This window comes from Mycteria americana, unplaced genomic scaffold (genome assembly GCF_035582795.1).
Source record: "Mycteria americana isolate JAX WOST 10 ecotype Jacksonville Zoo and Gardens unplaced genomic scaffold, USCA_MyAme_1.0 Scaffold_46, whole genome shotgun sequence".
NCBI lineage: Eukaryota > Metazoa > Chordata > Aves > Ciconiiformes > Ciconiidae > Mycteria > Mycteria americana.
In genome coordinates this window covers 260562-279862 of record NW_027445633.1, presented here as the reverse complement: position 1 = coordinate 279862, position 19301 = coordinate 260562, and the positions used below count along the sequence as shown (strand labels likewise).

Here is a 19301-nt window from a genome sequence, read left to right as displayed (position 1 = left end):
AACATTTTCAATATACACGGGAGATAAAATGTTAATAATTTCGAGTTTGGATGCCCAAAGAAGTAGTGTTAAGGCTGCCCAAGAAAGGGTTAAATAACAGGATTTACAGGCCAAAGTGAAACGTTCCCCATAGCTAAAGTAAACTGGTGATTGCCAGGGGAGAAAAGGATATCAAGGCACCAGTTAGCAGTAGTTTCAGGGAAGGAAAATGGTTTGGGCTTTGAGGTATGACAAGGACGAGTTTGGAAAGGACTGGACAGTGGTGTTTGGTCTTGTGGCTGCCGGGAGTGTCCTTGGTTAGCGGAGTGAAAATGAGCAGCTCCCCATGGGTGTCAGTGAACTGGCAGAGTTCACTGCTGTGAGCTGCCCCCACGCTGCCTGACTCAACAATAACCCATGTCCCTCACTCTCCTCTCTCTGCCGCTGCTGGGATGGGTATTGTGGAGGACACAGCTGACCTAGAAAAAAGACACCTTATCTCCCAAACACACTCCCCATATAATTCCCCAGTGTGACCAGTTATAAAACAGATGGGAGATGGTGCCTAACTATAGACTACAGAAAGTCAAATGCAAACACTGCTCCTGCTACAGCCACAGTCCCAAACACTGGTACATTAACTGCCACCTTCCAAGCTGCCACGCACCCCCAGATGGTGGTAGGAGATGTAAAAGATATGTTCTTTATGGTGCCGCTGCAGGAGGAGGAGAACAGAAAACTTGCTTCTACCTGGGATGGGATATAATTTACTTTTAATTGTAAAGTACAAATAAACTGCTACACAATCTACTTGATCTCCTTCTATGACAAGGGGACGCACTTACTGGATGAGGGAAAGGCTGTGCATGTTGTCTACCTAGCCTTTAGTAAAGCCTTTGACCATGTTTCCCACAGCATTCTCCTGCAGAAACTGGCTGCTCGTGGCTTGGACAAGCATAAGCTTCTGTCGGTAAACAACCTGGCGGGATGGCCGGGCCCAAAGAGTGGTGGTGAGTGGAGTTAAATCCAGTTGGCGGCCGGTCACAAGTGGTGTTCCCCAGGGCTCAGTACTGGGGCCAGTTCTCTTTAATAACTTTATCAACGATCTGGATGAGGGCATTGAGTGCACCCTCAGTAAGTCTGCAGACAACACCAAGTTGTGCGGGAGTGTTGATCTGCCTGAGGGCAGGAAGGCTCTGCAGAGGGATCTGGACAGGGTGGGTCGATGGGCTGAGCTCAATTGTATGAGGTTCAACACGGCTCAGTGCTGTGTCCTGCTCTCCCTATGGGACATGACTGCATTTGATCATGTGAATACTCCTATAAACTGCCATGAACCTACTAAGAAGGAAAAGGTTCTTTTGGCCTGTATTTGGGCAGCAGCTGTCATTTCACTTGGGCAAAGGAATTTCCTACCAGGCTCATGTATGATCCCTGAGATGTTGCCCTGTCTCTATGAACTTCTGCATTAGAGCTTGCAGTTGCCTGCAGGTATCTTGGACCACCACTGGCAACTCCAATGTCACCAGGTATTTGCATCTGAACACCTCACTGCTGCCCTCCATCTGCATTAATTAGCAAGGGAGCTGAGAGAAGGAGCTCCCATGCAGGTGCCTATGTTGTGCACTCCTGGACAGAGGCCAGAGGAATCCCACCTCCTGTGGGTTTGTGGCAGGCATGGGAGGGAGCTGAGTCTCCTTCAAATACGAGGAATGGAAACGCAGGGTGAGATGCTCCATGAACTCAGCTGAATCCCTTCCCTCAGCAGGGGTAAGGGAGATCCCTGCCTGCCACTGTCTGAGAGCCCTGTCTAACAATGAGACCAAAAAAGGTGATATTTAGATGGAACTTTGTCTCTGAGAGGAGAATGACTCTGCTGGAAAGAAGTGTCTCTCCACAGGTGAGGGAGGGAACATGAGTGCTGCCTTCAGCCTGTTTCCCAGCAGGTTCCCCTGCAGCCCCAGGGACACCTGGAGGGAGCCCAGAGGGGGCAGAGAAAGTGCTGCCTTGGGCTGGTCCTCTGCTGCTGAGCTGGGCTGGGCTCCTGGCATGGAGGGAGCTCCTGGCAAGCGGGCAGCGCTGCAGAGAGACAGCTCTGCCCAGGAGCAGCTCCTCTGCAAAGGGCAGCAGGGCTGAGGGCACTGCCTGCAGGCAGCGAGGGGGGTGAGGGAAGTCAGAGAGAGGTTAAAGGCAGATGGGATTGGGAGGACAGAGGAGAGCTGACTTGCAGAATAACCTTCACAGCCCTCTACCTGGTAAGTCTCTGCCTGCAGGGCAATGCAGCCCCAGCTCCTGGAAAGATCTCCTAAAGCTGGCACATCCCACAGCCTACGGGATCTGCCAGGAGGGCTCTCACAGTTTCCCCAGTGCAGAGAAAATGACTGGCTTTGGAGCAGGGCTTCCCTGCTGCACCATCAGAGGGACGGGGCATGTCGGCTGCCTTCACCCGGGGATGGCTGCAGAGTGTGAAGCTGGGGGTGCACCCAGGGGTGCCCAGGGCTGTCCTTCAGAGCAGGGCCCCTGCACCCCAGGGGCTGTGTGCTGGGGCAGGACCTTTGTCTCCTGCCAGGGTCAGCTCTCAGCTTACCTGGGGAGCTGCCAGCAGCAGTGCGGGGAGAAGCTGTGGGTGGAAGAAGCAACTGCTGGCAGGAGAGGGTCCTTCTGCTGTCAAGAGGGTGCTGCGTTGGTCAGGGCTGCTCACAGCTCCAGATCATCCCCAGGGCATTTCTGAGGGGACTTTTCAAGGGGAAGGTCAAGGCAGGGACTACGTTAAAGATAAGGAGCTTTCCTGGTTTTGTGTTTTTCATTTCCTATTTGGGGGGCAAGGGCAGTTGGAAAAAGGGATCTCTCAAGTTTGAAGAAGTCACTGAGACTCCTGAGCTGTAACTTTGAGTCATCAGTAGGTCTGCCACAAACCTCCTAGAGTGCCTTCAGCCACTCCTCTGCCTATGGACAGCACCAGCTTCACCTTTGCTGGACCCATCAGGGTGTTTTTTGCCTGCCCTTTTCCACCTGCAAACAGGACCATGCATGCAGCCAGTGCCCTGCAAACAGGCAGGTTTCTGTAGGGCCAGGGGGAGTGCACAGAGGTTGGGATGGGATCTGTGCATGCTGACAGGGAAAGACATGGGACAGGGAAACACCTCCCAGGAGGAAAATCTCCAGGCAGCAGAGATATGATCAGGGAATGAGAGGAAATGAAAACCAGAAATGTTGTGGGAGGGAGAATTCAGAAATCTCCCTATGATGCCCTCCAATGCAGACCGCTTCCCCTGAGCAAGCCCCCTCGCCTCCTGTCCCAGCCAGCAAAGCCTCTGCCCTCAGGGCTGTGGGGTCCAAGGCGTGAACCACCTCCTCTGCAGCCAGAGCTCCAGCAGAGCCGTGCTGCAGCTCTCCAGCCACGTGTCCATGTCCCTCTGCAGAGCACAGGGCTGAGAGCAACTGCCCAGTAATGTGAGTGTCTGGGAAGTGTTGTGCACAGCTGGGTGAGGGTAACGCTGTCCTGAGTGCCCGGCTGCCTCTCGATTTCCCTCTCTAAGCTCACTGTATTTTTCCTTGTTTGTGTTATTTTGTCTGTGTTATTTTTATCTTGCTGTCAGGCTGTCTGGGGACGTGGAGTTTCAGCTGCAGAGTCACACACTGATCTTGTGTGTCCTTTCATGCAGGTGTGTCCATGGGAACCAGTGTCCCAGCTTTCCTCTAAGCTGTAGGGCTGTGGGCAATGCAGTCAGAGCATCTAGGGGATGAGCTGAATCTCCATTACTCAAATGCCATTATTAGGACACTTGGCTATCTCCTTGAGGTGTCCTTCCAAGCTGTGAGCTTCCCTCCAGGATGCAAACCTGTCCTATAGCATCTTGGTGTTATCTGAAAGCCCCACGTAGAAGCAGAGGCATGCTACGACAGAGAAAATGCTCTTGGGTTGGTGAAATGAGCCCTGTGTGTCCTTGGCTAGAAGTGGGGTGCTGAGACCTTGAGAAAGGGTGAGACATTTCGTGGTCTGTGGTGGATCCCTCTGCTCTCAGCTGTGCCTGGTGGTTTTCAAGGGTAACATGGGCATGTGATCACCCTCCACCTCAGAAAGGTGTAAGCCAAGTGAAACTGGGAACTAGAGAGAGACCAGGAGACCAGCTCCCCTTACTCTCCACTAAGCCACAGGCAACCCTCTTGCCTCACAGCACCCACTCTGTTCTCCCTGAGGCAGCAGAAATGCTGAGGGTTTCTGACATCCAAGAATATTCGCCAGGGGAGGTGGGGAGGGAGCTGTAAAAAACCCTAGAACTCTTAAACTGCTTTTACCATTCCCGTTCCTCAGCACTGGGAGTGCAGATGCTGGCAGGCCCTTCTGCGTTAGCAGTGGTTTCTCAGGACAGAGATGAACACCAGGACTGGTCCCTGCCCTTACCCACTTCTGCAGAGTGGGGCTGACTTAGCAAGAGTCTGTGGGCAGATGCCCTGCTCTTCATCACTCACACGGCCAGCACCAAGGAGGGCTGCAGGCACACATCTGAAGGAAAGTCTCTGAGAAAAAGACAAGGGTGACTGTGTGTAGCAGGGGGAAGGTCTATGAGAAATGGCTTTGATTTTGGTCAGAGAAGTCTCCCCTAACTGGTCACTGTGTTTTTCTCCTACGACAATGCCCCACACCCAGAGGCAGCAAATGTCTAACGGCAGCTCCATCACCCAGTTCCTCCTCCTGGCGTTTGCAGACACGCGGGAGCTGCAGCTCTTGCACTTCTGGCTCTTCCTGGGCATCTACCTGGCTGCCCTCCTGGGCAATGGCCTCATCATCACTGCTGTAGCCTGCGACCACCGCCTCCACACCCCCATGTACTTCTTCCTCCTCAACCTCTCTGTTCTTGACCTGGGCTCCATCTCCACCACGGTCCCTAAAGCCATGGCCTGTTCCCTGTGGGACACCAGGGCCATCTCCTACACAGGATGTGCTGCACAAGTCTTTCTGTTTGTCTTCTTGATGTCAGCAGAGTATTGTCTTCTCACTGTCATGGCCTATGACCGCTACGTTGCCATCTGCAAACCCCTGCACTACAGGACGCTCCTGGGCAGCAGAGGTTGTCTCATCATGGCAGCAGCTGCCTGGGGCAGTTGTTTCTTCTATGCTGTGCTGCACACTGCCAATACATTTTCCATACCCCTGTGCAAAGGCAATGCCCTGGACCAGTTCTTCTGTGAAATCCCCCAGATCCTCAAGCTCTCCTGCTCACACTCCTACCTCAGCGAGGTTGGGATTCTAGTGTTTTCTGTCTGTTTAGGATTTGGGTGTTTTGTTTTCATTGTGCTGTCCTATGTGCAGATCTTCAGGGCTGTGTTGAGGATCCCCTCTGCGCAGGGACGGCACAAAGCCTTTTCCACGTGCCTCCCTCACCTGGCTGTGGTCTCCCTGTTTTTGATCACTGCCATGTTTACCTACCTGAAGCCCCCGTCCATCTCCTCTCCATCCCTGAATCTGGTGCTGGCAGTTCTGTACTCGGTGGTGCCTCCAGCAGTGAACCCCCTCATCTACAGCATGAGGAACCAGGAGCTCAAGGATGCAGCGTGGAAACTGATAATGGATGTTTTTCAGAAGTAACAAACTTCTGCATAGCAGTTATAATGTAACTCATTACAGCCTCAGCCTGTGTTCTATATTTTTTGTTGTTTGTGCTGGTTTTTTATTTGTGAGAATGTTGTCTTCCCAGTTTTAATTCACTGTCTGCTTTTCTTTTCTAACCGGGTAGCTTTGTAAATGAGGAGCTGTGCTTTCTGTGTGTTTAAACAAAATAAAGGGCCCTTCAGTGACTTTTTTCTTCCTGAGATCCTTCCTCCAAGGCCATTTTGGAGCTGCAGGGAGAGTTCTTGTGTGCAGAGTTGGAGGGGACAAGAGTCCCGGCATGGCAGCACTGCCAGGAGCACCAGCACTTGCTCTTCCAGGGCTCTTCTCTTTCCACTTCCACACTCTCTTTCTGATCCCTTGTGTTTGTGTAAGGCCTGAGCGCTCTGGCAGCTTGGTCACAGCCGTGCTGCGTGGCAGTCCTGTGACCGCAGGCAGGGACAGGCAATGGGCACTTCTGTGACAGAGCTGGCCTCCATAACAGTGTTTCCATAAAGAAAAGGGATCTCCTGAGTACAGTGCCTGAAGGCTTAGGTCTTCTTTCAAAGTTGCTGTCAAGAAGAAGCTCAACAAAGTGCCCTGTTGAGGAAAACACCAGTGAACAGCTAAAGTGTGTGAGTGTGCAGGGTGGGGGCACGCAGCAGTGTCCCTTGCACAGCCAGGCCTCCAGGGACAGACTTGAAGGACCAGCAGAGCAGGGGCTGGTCTGTGACCTTGTTTGCTGGACACCCTGGGCAAGGTGCCCCAGGACAATCCTCACAGACCAGCCCCTTGCAACCGTCATTCCCAGCACTGGCCTCTCACCCCAGCCCGGAGAGGTTGTTTGTCCGTCCATGGAGGGACACCAAATGACTAGGTCAGAAGTCCATGTTTGCATTGTTCAGAGGAGACTTAAGCATGCACATCGTGTGCGTGTGGGGAGGTGAACCCGAGTGAGCACAAATGCCATCAGCCATTCCTAGAGGTGCCATGAAGGCCAGTGGGACAGACAGTGCCTCGAGGTCACTTCCCTTTGAGAGTAACGTCCCCTGGGAAACCAACCACCTGAATGCAGCACTGGGATGTGCTTCTGTCAACCGAGGTCCCTGTGTCCATTCCTCACACCATGGGGCATCTCAGAGAGGTGCAGAGCAGGGCGATACACCGCAGGGCTGAGGTGCCTCCCAGCCTCTGGGAGTGGCAAGAGGAGGCCAGAGAGTCACCATGCCTGCTGCAGTGCACTGCCTCCGCGTGTGTAAGGGAAGGACTCGTGCCTCTGAACACCCCTGTGTGCATGAGGAGTGCATGAGGCCAGCTGAGATGTGGACACCTGACAGGGCCCTGCCATTTCTGTGTGTGACTCCAGGAACAAACCCCACTGTCCCAGTGAGATTCATCTCACCCGCCTTGGACAGGCTCATTGTAAATGCTCCTGTCTGCTCACATCACCCTTTCTGGATTGTGCCCTCAAATGTGTCAGAGCAGTCAGAGAGGTTCTGGTGTCCTTGCAAAAGGCAGACATCAAACCTTTCTTCAAGAAGGGCAAGAAGGAGGATTGGGAGAATTACAGGCTGGTCAACCTCACCTTGGTCCCTGGGAAGGTGATAGACAAATACTCCTGCAGCCATTTCCAGGTACTCGTAGGACAGGAAAGGGACTGCGGAAGCTGTATCAGTCAGGGAAAGAAGGGGATGTTTTGTACCTGGACTTTAGCAAGGGTTTTGTCATGGTCTGCCATAGCCTCTTTACAGCCAGATTGGTGATATCTGGGCTGAAGGAATGGATGATGTAGTGGGTGGGAAGTTGGCTGGTGGATCAAGCCCAAATGTGACCAGTGGTAGAGTCCTCCTGGCAGCCACTTACCAGTGGCATCCCTCAGTGCAAGCACTTGGGCCAACACTGCTGAATGTCTCCATTAACTGCCTGTACAATGTGACGGAGTGCCTTTCCAGCTCCTTTGTGGATGATGCCAAACTGGGCAGAGCCCTTGAGCGACCTCATCTGGTGAACGCTGTCTTGAGCAGGACAGCTGGACAGGATGATGTTCAGGGGTCTCTTCCAACCGGAGTTATTCTATGATTCAATGGATCTTTTCCTTGGAGAGCTTTCTGAAGACAGAACAGACAGAGGAAGAAGGAAAAAAAGAGAGGCAGAAGTAGAGATATAAAAGGCACCAAGATAAATGCAGCAGTTCCTCTGACAAACATTTCTCCACTCAAACCGTTGTTAGGAAATCTATGAGATAAATGTGATGAAACAAGCTTACTTTTATCTGCTCACGTACTGGGCCACAGGGAGGGTGATGGTTGGGTACGGTATCACATGGTCAGTTGTGTCTCGGGAACTCATAATCCAGGAGGAAGCCAATGGCTGTGAAGGGGGCTGTGAGGTCACTTCTGCCTCTGGAGGTGATAGGCCAACAGCAGGAATGTGCCTGGGAAAGGGACTGTGAGGTCACTTCTTGCTGAAACAGCTGATAGCTCAGCCCTTGACTCATGGCGGGGGTTTGTGCTTTTAAGCTCACATCTGCCAGGGTCTCTGGCAGGCCAGCAGAAGGCACCTGGTTGGCACATTGACTGGGAGATCCCCTCTGCCGAAGGACCTAGGCTCGCTCCAGGAAGGGGGCTTACATTTTGGTTGTCCTGTCTCTCCTGCCTGAGTACATGATGGGACAGCAGCAGGCACGCAGCTTGGTCGTGTCTATCCGAGAAGCTGAAAGGCTAGCAGCCTTGGGAGATGATGGTGAGGTTACTTGTGTGTGGTCAGGTGAAAGGCCAGCAGAAGGCTGATGGGTTGGGATGCCTGCTTGAAGGGCTGTTTCCCAGATGGTGGAGCTCTCCTTGGAGGTAGGAAACAGCAGGAGAGAGAAACACTGCCACACAGTGCAGCTTGGAAGGTGGAGATTGGGCATGAGGAGGAAGAAATGTCACTCAAAGGGTAGTGCTGTGGTACATGAAGTCCTCCAGAAGGAGCAGGAGATGAGTCCATCTCTTTGTGTTTCACAGAACAGAGTGTGAGGGTGGACAGATTTCAGTGAATGTATGGAAATGTCGGGGTGAGAGCAAAGTGAGGAAGCGAGATGGGTGTCTCCAGCCTGCAGGGCAAAAGAAGCAGCTGTGGGACAGCGCAGGACAACCTGTGGTGGAGATGGCAAAGAGCACTGGCAAGGCTGGAAGTCACCAAGAGAACCCAAGGCTTTGTCCTCTTTGGTATGGCAACTGTCTCTGACACCAAGACCTATGAGGAGAGACGTTGTCCTGAGGCACTGGGGCCTCACTGCCTCCTTGCACACCCCCAGCAGGGCTGGGAACTGTCATAGCGTTGTCCTTCCCTCAGCACCACACACCCCACATCCCACTGCCCCAGGAAGAGCCCTGAGCACTGTGTGAAGGACAGGAGCTGCCTTCCCCGGGGCTGGGGGTCAGAGCTTGGCCTTTCTGCTTCATAGAACAAAGCCAGGGTTTTCTCAGCATCTCAGCTGCCTGCACAGTGCCTTTGCCTACCTGTCATCATGGCCTCCAGTTGTCTACTCTAACGAGTCCCTGGGGAGGCTTTGTCAGTAATGGCCCTCAGTGGGGCTCATTAATGCTTCAAGGTACTTTGGGTTTGGCTTTTGGTGTTGACTCTTTGAGAGGTTTGTGCAATCTCCTCTCAGTACCTGAGGTTCCAGGACTCAGCACCAAATGCCCCATGGGGCTCATTAAAATAAAGCAAGCCCTAATGAACCCTAATGTGCCTTCCTCTAATTTTCTTCAAGTCTTCAAGATTTGTACAGATAATTTCGGCTGTTTCCCAATGTACTTCTAGACAAAGATTTCATATAGCTTCTAATAAAAAGTTTTAATTGAAAAGGCTGTATTTTATTACTTTTCAGTTTAGAGAAGAGGTGATGGCAGCATTCTCCAGTAGATCTTGATCCAGGGTCTCTCCTGAGGAGATCTGGACTGGTAGGGGAAGCTGTCCCCTGACACAGTATGGACACCCTCCCACCTCACCTCCCCAACCCCACCATTTCTCTCATTGCCCACCTGCATCTTTTCCTTACATCAGACTTCTCCAGTGAGGGCTGCAGCTGGATGGTACAGCTCCTTTGTGCCAACTCCCACCTGCTTTCCTTAGAGAACTGGCTGCACACAGGCACAGATTGTTTTTCCTATTTGCAAGCAAAGGAAAATAAGTCATGATAAATTTTCTTCCACAATAAAACACACCCTGCAACCACATGCTTACTACAGGCTGCCTCTAATGAGGTTGCCTTTCTACAAGGGATAGTCTTTTGAGAAATGTTGTAGGGAGGTAGATACAAAAAGGTAGAAATATAGACAGTTAAGGAGTTGGCTAGAGAGACAAATAGTCTACTTAATGCAGGGCAAGCTTTTAACTCCCTGCTGTCACAGCAGCAGCTGGATGGGTGACAGGAATGTGAATGAACAAAGAGTAAGGGGAGGAGAAAACTGGAGCGTAATGGAGAGTGCCTTTGTCTAGACAGTCTGCTGGAAAGATGACTTTAGAAATGGTCATTGTATCAAATATCACCATTTATATGGTCAAATATATGAAAGACTAGAGAAATTAAATACACCGTAGAGATATATAACAGGCAGCATAGCAGTAAAGAAGTTACACTGGAAGATCAACATTTCTTTTGAATATCCCTTTTGAAATGTCACGGGATTGGTAGAGGTCTCTTGTGAGTGAGGACAAGCAAGTGTTGCACCCATCTTTGAAAGTGGCCAAAAGTGTAACTGCGGGCACCACAGGCTGTACAAGGTCACGTTGGTGAGGCGTGTGCCATCAATGAGAGTCTTCCTGGGTGAAATTTCTGGGCACCCAGATGAGAAGAATGTGTCCAAGAACTATCAGCATGGACTTACCAAAGGTAAACCATGCCTCACCACCCTGATTGCCTTCATGATGAAGGAACTGCATTTGTGCGTGAGGAGAGAAAGGCGACCATCATTTACGTCAACTTAGGCAAGAATTTTGGCATGGTCTCCCTCAATATTCCCGTACCCAAGTTAGGCCATTACAGTCTGGATGGGCAGACAAACAGATGGGTGAAAGACCAGTTGGCTGATGAGGCTGAGAGAGCAGCGGTGAAGGGGTCATACCCTACCTGGAGGCCAATGGGACGTACTGGGGCCTTATGGGGCAGCACAGGGGACTTTTCTGGGCCCTTTGCAGTTTAACATCTGTATCCATGACCCGGAGGAGGCAACTCTCACCACATTTGCCAATGACTCTAAATGGGGAGGAACATTCCTGTGCCTTAGGGAAGCCATTCAGGGGAGACATGACAGGCGGGAGGACTGTCCTGTCAGGAACTTCAGGGAATGGATGAAGGACAAAGGCCACGTGTACTGGTTTTGGCTGGGATAGAGTTAAATTACTTCATAGTAGCTTGTATGGGGCTGTGTTTTGGATTTGTGATGAGAACAGTGTTGATAAGAGAGGGATGTTTTCGTTCCTGCTGAGCAGTGCTTGCACAGCATCAAGGCCTTTTCTGGTTCTCACACCGCCTCACCAGCGAGTAGGCTGGGGGTGCACAAAAAGTCGTGAGGGGACACAGTTAGTACAGCTGACCCCAAGTGACGAAAGGGATACTCCAGACTATATGACATCATGCTCAGCAATAAAAGTGGGTGGGGGTAGGGGGTGGTGGTTCGCAGGGGTGCTGCTGCTTGGGGATTGGCTGGACATCAGTTGGTTGGTGGTGAGCAATTGTCTTCCTTTGCATCACTTGTTTTTCTTGGGTTTTCTTTTCCTCCCTCTTCTCCTGCTGTTACACTGCTGATTCTCTCCCCCATCCCACTGGGGGTGTAGAGGGGGAGTGAGCAAGCAACTCCGTGGGTGATTATTTGCTGGCCGGGGTCAATCCATAACTAACTTCTACCCAGTGTCATCCTTTCTGGCCTTTCCTTTTACCCCCACACACAAGCTCCCACCTAACTTGTTGCATGTCCCATAGAGGAGCTCCACATATCAGAGTAGCCCATTCATCACACAGGACATCCCCCCTCATTGTCTTCCCTGTTGCTCTCGCCTAAATATGCTGTATCTCCATCCACCTCAAAAGCCGTGGAAGCTGTCCTTCCTCATCTCAGCTCTTACTCCACTGAGGTTACAGCTTTCTGATGGCACACAGGGCTCCAGCTCCTCTTGTCTGTGCCCCAGGCTGTGGGCTTTGGTGCACATTTGGGCTGCAGCCCCTCAGCTGGGGCACCAGGGCCAAGGGCACACTTGTCACATGGGATTCTGGTACCAAGAGCCTTGGAACCCTTGTGTGAAAAGGCTTTGCTTCCCAGCAGAGGAGTGCTGGAGTGGATGGCAGGTGGCAAGATAATGATGAACGAGGTTCCCACAACGAGGGCAAAAGCTGCAGTCCCCAGGGCCAGAGAGAAACAGGCCTGGGCTGTGCAGTCCTGGCAGGAGAGGGGTTTGCTGTCCCAGGTGACTCTGCAGCACTGTGGGACCTGTGACAGAGGTAAAGCCGATCTCCAAGAAGGACAAGCTGCTGCTGAGAAAGTCCCTGTGGGACTTTCTATCCAGCCAGACTGTGGATATCATGCTGGGGGCCAGCCGGCTAGCTAGCAGCTCTGCAGAGAAGGACCTTGGGGTCCCAGAGGAGAACTACAGAATCACAGAATGATGTAATGGTTCACGTTGGAAGGCACCTCTGGAGGTCGTCTGGTCCAACCTCCCTGCTCAAGCAGGGCCACCTAGAGCCAGTTTTCCAAGACCGTGCCCAGATGGCTTTTAGTATCTCCAAGCATGGAGAGTCCACAAGCTGAGCATGAGCCAGCAATGCCCCCTGACGGCAAAGGCCAACAGCCTACTGGGCTGCATTAGGAAAAGCATTGCTGACAGGTCGAGGGAGGTGATCCTTCCCCTCTTCTCAGCACTGGTGAGGTCACACCTGGAGCGCTGTGTCCAGTACTGGGCTTCCCAGGACAGAAAAGTTGTTAACCTACTAAAGCAAGTCCAGAAAAGGGCCACAAAGCTGCTTTAAGGGACTGGAGATTCTTTTGTAGGAGGAAAGTCTGAGACAGCTGGGACTGTTCAGCCTAGACAAGAAAAGGCTCGGGGGTGCTCTTATTAATGAGTGTAATACCTGATGGGATGGGGCAAAGAAGACAAGGGAGCCAAGCTCTTCTCAGTAGTTCCCAGTGGCAAGACAAGGGGTGATGGACACAGCCATACACTCATGAAATTCCATCTGAACACAAGAAAGCACTTTTTGCCCGTTAGGGTAGTCAAACACTGGAAGATGTTTCCCAGAGAAGGTGTGGAGTTTCCATCCATGACAATATTTGCCTTGACTGCAAATACTGTGGGATCCCGTGGAGAGGACTCGTGCTGGAGCAGAGAAAAAATGTAAGGAGGAAGGAGCGGCAGAAATGTTAGGTACTAACCATAACCCCCCATTCCCAATCCTCTCTGCTCCTCTCCAGGTTTGGAAGGGTAGAAGAATTGGGAATGGAGTAACTTGAGCCTGGGAAAAAGGGGAGTGGGGGTTGGGGAATGGTCTTTAATATTTTTGTCATAGTTTCTCACCTTCTAAATCTATTTTAATTGGCAATAAATTAAACTGATCTTCCGCAAGTCAACCCTTCTTTGCCCACAAAGAGAGGCTGAGAGCGCTGGGATATTGAGAAATCCCTGAGAGCCAAACAGTGGAGCAAGGACACAGGCCAGTTGGTGGCGTCTCAATCAATGGAGATTTTCAAAATTTGTTGAAGGAGGGCTGTGAGCACCTCACCTAGCTGGAGCTGTCTGAGAACGGGCTTGGCTGGCAGCCCAGCTGTGGCAAAAGCAATGGGACGTAGTGTGTGATGAGTGTCAGAGTGAAAGTAGCTTCCTTGTTGTTGATAATGGCAGTGGAGTTGGGTATCCCTGAGCCCCAGAGGAGGCCAGAGGTGACCATGCAGCAAAGGTCACTCCTCGGGACTGGAGTGTATGGCCAGAGGTGGAAATGGCCGGGGTGTGGGACCAGCCTGGGACAGTCATTCTGGGACAGCTTCCTCTGGGTTCCTGGGTCCCCCAGGGAACATGGCACAGATTGGGCTCCTCTCTTCTGCACCTTTGATGCTTCCTTCACCATGACACCTGCTCCTGTACTGTGAGCACCCTGCTGTGTGCCCCCACCCTGCACACTCACACAGCTTAGCTCTACACTGGCGTTTTCCTCTCCTGGGCACTTTCTAACCAAGCCCAACCCCTCCTCCCAATTCCCCAATACAACACTCCAGGCTGGGCTGGCCCCATGGCAGTGCCCACCGCAGGGTGCTACAGAGCTCTGACCACCCACAGCACAGCCCCAGCCCCTCTGAAGGGCACAGCAGCACTTGGGGGGCAGAGGAGGGTCAGCCTCCCCATCAGCCCCGGGGCTGGAGCACGAGGAGACAGAGGACAGTGTCTCCCTGTGTCCCCTGGTCCTGTCCCCAAGAGATCCCTGTTGCCAACTGCTGGCAGCCCCTCTGTGCCAGACCCTCTCCCCAGCACAAGGCTCCTGCCCTGGGACACCTCTGGCTGCTCCTGCTGCCCCAGTGACAGAGCAGCCTGTCCCAAGCTGCTGCATGCGGAAACAATTTTCTCTGTGTCATCAATGTCCCCCTGGAACTAGAGAGTTGTGCCTTTGCTCTTCTGCAGGGATCATCCATGCCTCTAGAGAGCCTTTCCCCAGGGGACTGTGTCTGTGCTGGCCTCATCGGATGCTTCTGCCCCCTTCCCATGCTCCCTGCAGGGCCCCAAGCTGGTGGTGCTGCTCTGCAGAGCCAGCAGGCTGTGGTGCATGGGAGCCATGGGGAGACAGTCCCAGGAAGGTCCCTGCTGATCATCACCATCTCCAGGGGCACCGGCACCCACAAGTGAACGCTCAGTCCAGGTCTCCTTCCCTAATTCATCATCCCATGCCCTCCTCCCCTTAGCCCATGGAGAACCCAAGCACAGCAGCATGGCCTCATGGGGGCAATTTCTTCAGCCTGTTCCTGACCTCTGCTTTGGAAGAAGAGCCCAACCTGCAGACAGTGGCACTGAGAAAACCTCCTTTCATTAAAGAGATGTGACATGGGAGGGCAGCTGTGACATCGTGCCATACACATGTGCAAAGACCTCTGGGTCAGACAGAGTGGGTTCATGCCTCTGGAAGACGCGGGAGGGATGCAGACATTCCTCGGCAAACATGATCATCACAGATAAAATACTCAAAGCAGAGGAGGTTTTCCAGATATATTGGAAATCACTTGTGAAGTGACATGTGAAGAGCTTATTGCTGCTGAAAGACTATGGATTGAATGAGCTTCTTCAGTGCATCTGTGAGCTCCTGGTTCCTCATGCCGTAGATGAGGGGGTTCACTGCTGGAGGAACCACTGAGTACAGAACAGCCACCAGCAGATCCAGGGATGGGGAGGAGATGGAGGGGGGCTTCAGGTAGGCAAACATGCCAGTGCTGACGTATAGAGAGACTACGGCCAGGTGAGGCAGGCACGTGGAAAAGGCTTTGTGCCGTCCCTGCTGAGAGGGGATCCTCAGCGCAGCCCTGAAGATCTGCACATAGGACAGCACAATGAAAACAAAACACCCAAAAGCTAAACAACAAGTAACGACAGGAAGCCCGACTTCCCTGAGGTAGGATTTTGAGCAGGAGAGCTTGAGGATCTGGGGGATTTCACAGAAGAACTGGTCCAGGGCATTGCCCTTGCAGAGGGGTATGGAAAATGTATTGGCCATGTGAAGGAGAGAATTGAGAAAAGCACTGCCCCAGGCAGCTGCTGCCATGTGGACACAAGCTCTGCTGCCCAGGAGGGTCCCGTAGTGCAGAGGTTTGCAGATGGCAACGTAGCGGTCATAGGCCATGACAGTGAGAAGACAACACTCTGCTAATATCAAGAAGGTAAACAGAAAGACCTGTGCAGTACATCCCGAGTAGGAGATGGCCCTGGTGTCCCAGAGGGCATTGGCCATTGCTTTGGGGAAAGTGGTAGAGATGGAGCCCAGGTCAATGAGGGAGAGGTTGAGGAGGAAGAAGTACATGGGGGTGTGGAGGCGGTGGTCACAGGCTATGGCAGTGATGATGAGGCCGTTGCCCAGGAGGGCAGCCAGGTAGATGCCCAGGAAGAGCCAGAAGTGCAAGAGCTGCAGCTCCCGTGTGTCTGCAAATGCCAGGAGGAGGAATTCAGTGATGGAGCTGCTGTTGGACATGTGCTTCCTCTGGGTGTGGGGTTCTGTCCTTAGAGGAATAGTCAATGAACAGTTAGGGGAGACTTCTCTGAGGAAAATCAAAGTCTTTCTTCTAGACCTGCACAGTTATACACCCTTCCCCCCACACAATTCCTTCTCTAGGAGACCTTCCTTCAGCTCTGTGCCTGGAGCTCTGGGTGGTGCTGGTGAGTGTGCCCTGAGGAGAAGGGCCTCTGCCCACTGGCTGCTGAGGGGTCAGCCCTGCTCTGCGGCAGGGAGTTCATGGGACCAGTGTGGGCAGGGGCCAGACCTGGTGTTCAGCTGTGTCAGATGAAACTGCTCCTAATGCAGAAGGGCCTGTCAGCATCAGCACTGCTAGTGCTAAGGAACCAGTATGGCAGAAGGCACCTTGAGAGGTTTTAGGTGCAGAGTGAGGGGAGCTGGTCTGTCCTTCCATCTTGTTCCGAGCTGCCCTGGGCTTGCACCTTCATGAGATAGAGGGTGATCACACTCTTACCTTACCCTGAAAAACAACCAGACACTACTGAGAGCAGAGGGACCCACCACAGACCACGCAATGTCTCACCCTTTCTCAAGGTCTCAGCACCCCACTTCTAGCCAAGGACACACAGGGCTCATTTCACCAACCCAGCAGCATTTCCTCGGTTGTAGTATCTCTGCACTTCTCCATGGGGCTTTCAGACAAAACAGAGGTGCTCTGCACAGGTCTGCATCCTGGAGGGCAGCTCACAGCTTGGAGGGACACCCCAGGGAGATAGCCAATTGTCCTCCTACTGCTGGCATCTCAGTAAGAGAAAATGGACTCTTTCCCCAGCCCCACAGGCTGCATTGCCCACAGCCCCACAGGTGAGAGGGAAGCTGGGACATCTGTTCCCATGGACACACCGGCATGAAGGGACCCACAAGATCAGTGTGGGACTCTGCAGCTGAAACTCCCATCCCCAGAGAGTCTGACATCCCCTTCGCCTCTTCTGCTGGTCTGCTGGACACAGAGGTGCCTCCCAGCCTAGACCCCATGGCCGTGAGGGCTGAGGGCTGTGCTGGGTGGGAGAGGAGACATGAAGGGGGTTGCTCGGGGAAGGCATCTGCAGTGCAGGGCTGGCCGGGAGGTGCCCATATCTCCCCTGCCACAGGCTTTCCATAAGCAGTTCCCTCCCTTCCTGCCCATCTCTGCTGCCTGCAGCTGTCCCAGCTGGGAGCTGTTTCTCTGGCCCCATGTCTCTTCCCTGCCAGTGCTCACAGAGCCCAGCCCAGCCCCTGTGTGCCCGGCTCTGCCCTGCAGCCACGCTGTGTGTGCAGGGGCTACAGAAGAGGTCATACAAACCCTGAGGAACCTGGAAAGGTGCTGCTGGTGCTACCTGTAGGCTGGCAGGGGATGAAGGCACTTGCTGAGGCTCCTAGTAAACCTCAGGGTGACAGTGTAGAAGCCTCCTCCCCTTCTCTAAGCTGCACGGCTGTGTTTCCATCCAACCCAGGTGAGCCAGAGCAAAGTGGAAGCACAGATTCAGGAAAGCACAGACTCAAGCAGGAAACCCCTGCCATGACCGTAATCATGAAAAGTCCCCTCAGAAATGCTCTGGGCATGATCTGGAGCTGTGTGCAGCCCTGACCCACGCAGCAGAAGGACCCTGCCCTGCCGGGGGTCCCTCCTTCCAGCCACAGCTTCTCCCCACAGCGCTGTGGGCAGCTCCCCGGGCAGGCTGAGTGCTGACCCTGGCAGGTGGCTGAATCCCTGCCCCAGCACGCAGCACCCTGCGGTGCAGGGACCCGGCTCTGAAGGAACGCCCTGGGCACCCCTGCCTGCACACCCAGCATCACACCCCTGCGGTCCTTCCTGGAAGAAGGCAGCCATCATGTCTTGCACCTATGACAGAGCGGAAGAAAAGCCACATAAGGTTGTTCTTCTCCTCCATAGAAGAGAAGTTGTGAGAGCTCTCCTGAAAGATCCCAGAGGCTGTGGGATGTGCCAGCTTTTGGAGATCTCGCCAGGAACTGCAGATGCATTGCCCTGCAGCCACACACTTACCGTGTCGAGGGCTGTGAAGATTTCTCCCCCAGTGAGCTGTCAGCTCCCTCCCAGTCCAGACTGCCTCTAACCCTTCTCTGCCTTGCTTGTCTGCCCTCAGTGCCTGCAGGCAGTGCCCTCAGCCCTGCTGCCCTTTGCAGAGGAGCTGCTCCTGGGCAGAGCTGTCTCTCTGCAGCGCTGCCCGCTTGCCAGGAGCTCCCTCCATGCCAGGAGCCCAGCCCAGCTCAGCAGCAGAGGACCAGCCCAAGGCAGCACTTTCTCTGCTCCCCCCTCCCCTCCACTCCCGGCTCCCTCGAGGTGTCCCGGGGTCTCCAGGGCTGACAGCTCCTGAAAGGCAGCAGGGTCACTCCTGGGGAGCACAGCTGGAAGCAGACTGAAGTCATCACTGACTGTCCCTCTCTAAACACTAGACGGGCTGAGTCCTGCAGCGGGAATTGCTCTGCCAGGGAGTGCGGATCTGCAGGAGGTGTCAATGTTCCCCTCTGGAAACCCCTGTTCCTGTCCCATTGTCAGGCAGGGCACGTAGGCAGTGACAGGCAGGGCATCCTTTCCACCTGTGCAGGGCAGGGATTGAGCCAAGTCCAGGTAGGCATCTCAGCTCTCAGCAGTATTCCTGGAGGCCGGAGGGGGATTGGGCTTCTCCAGTACACCCCACAGACCCACAGGAGGTGGGATTCCTCTTGCCTCAGCTCAGCTGCCCAAAATCCCTGTGAGCTCCTTATCTAAGCTGCCATGTCAATAGTGGAGACAGAGGCCAGGAGTGAGTTTGTCCAATGCAAACACCTGGTGACATTTGAGGTGCCAGAGTTGGTTCAGGACATGTGCAGGAGACTGCAAGCTCTAGTGGAGCAATTCTGAGAGACAGGGCAGCATCTGGGCACCTTGTCTTGGAGGCTGGTGGGGAATCCCTTCGGCCAACTGAAATGATAGAAGATGATCACACTTAAGACAACCAAACCTGTACCTGCTGAGGATGTTTAGGGCAACCGATAGAGGTATTCACCCAACAAAATGAAGTCATGTGCCACAGGGGGAGCTCAGTCTGCCTGTCTCTTCTCCATCAGTTGTATTTCCTGCATCTCCACTAAGCGGAACCGAAGGTTTACCATGGACATCCCTACATTGCCTACCCTGTTGCAGGGCAGCTGCTCAACCTAATGGCCAAATGCAGGCCTGTAGGGCTCCCTCAGATGCCAAAGCTGCCCAGCACAACTGGAGGGTGCAGCTGGCTGGGCAGTGCAGGACCTACAGCACAGCTATCCCATTCAGGGCTGGTCCATAACAGACACCCCAGGGCATCTCAGGTACATTTGGTGCGTGTGAGCAAGAGACTGAATGCCACCACTGCAGTGAGACAAGGTCTGTCCCATGTCTGTCCAGCATCCGCAGGCAGTGCATCAATACGAGGCACGTCACAGCAGGGTCTCCGCTCGTGTGCCAACACTTCCAAATGCTGCTGATTCTTTTTACCCCCATCCTTTATTCACCCCCTTGATGATGCAATC

The 19301-nt window shown here is 53.3% G+C and overlaps 2 protein-coding genes across 2 annotated transcripts; one reads left to right on the top strand and one right to left on the bottom strand.

Annotated features, from left to right (window-relative positions):
• Window positions 1-4639: 4639 nt before the first annotated feature.
• On the top strand, window positions 4640-5569 carry LOC142403856 (olfactory receptor 14I1-like). The gene has a single exon (XM_075490156.1). The coding sequence runs from the start codon at window positions 4640-4642 to the stop codon at window positions 5567-5569; it is 930 nt and encodes a 309-aa protein (XP_075346271.1).
• Window positions 5570-14834: 9265 nt separating this feature from the next.
• LOC142403855 (olfactory receptor 14J1-like) lies at window positions 14835-15533 on the bottom strand. The gene has a single exon (XM_075490155.1). The coding sequence runs from the start codon at window positions 15531-15533 to the stop codon at window positions 14835-14837; it is 699 nt and encodes a 232-aa protein (XP_075346270.1).
• Between the last annotated feature and the right edge of the window lie 3768 nt (window positions 15534-19301).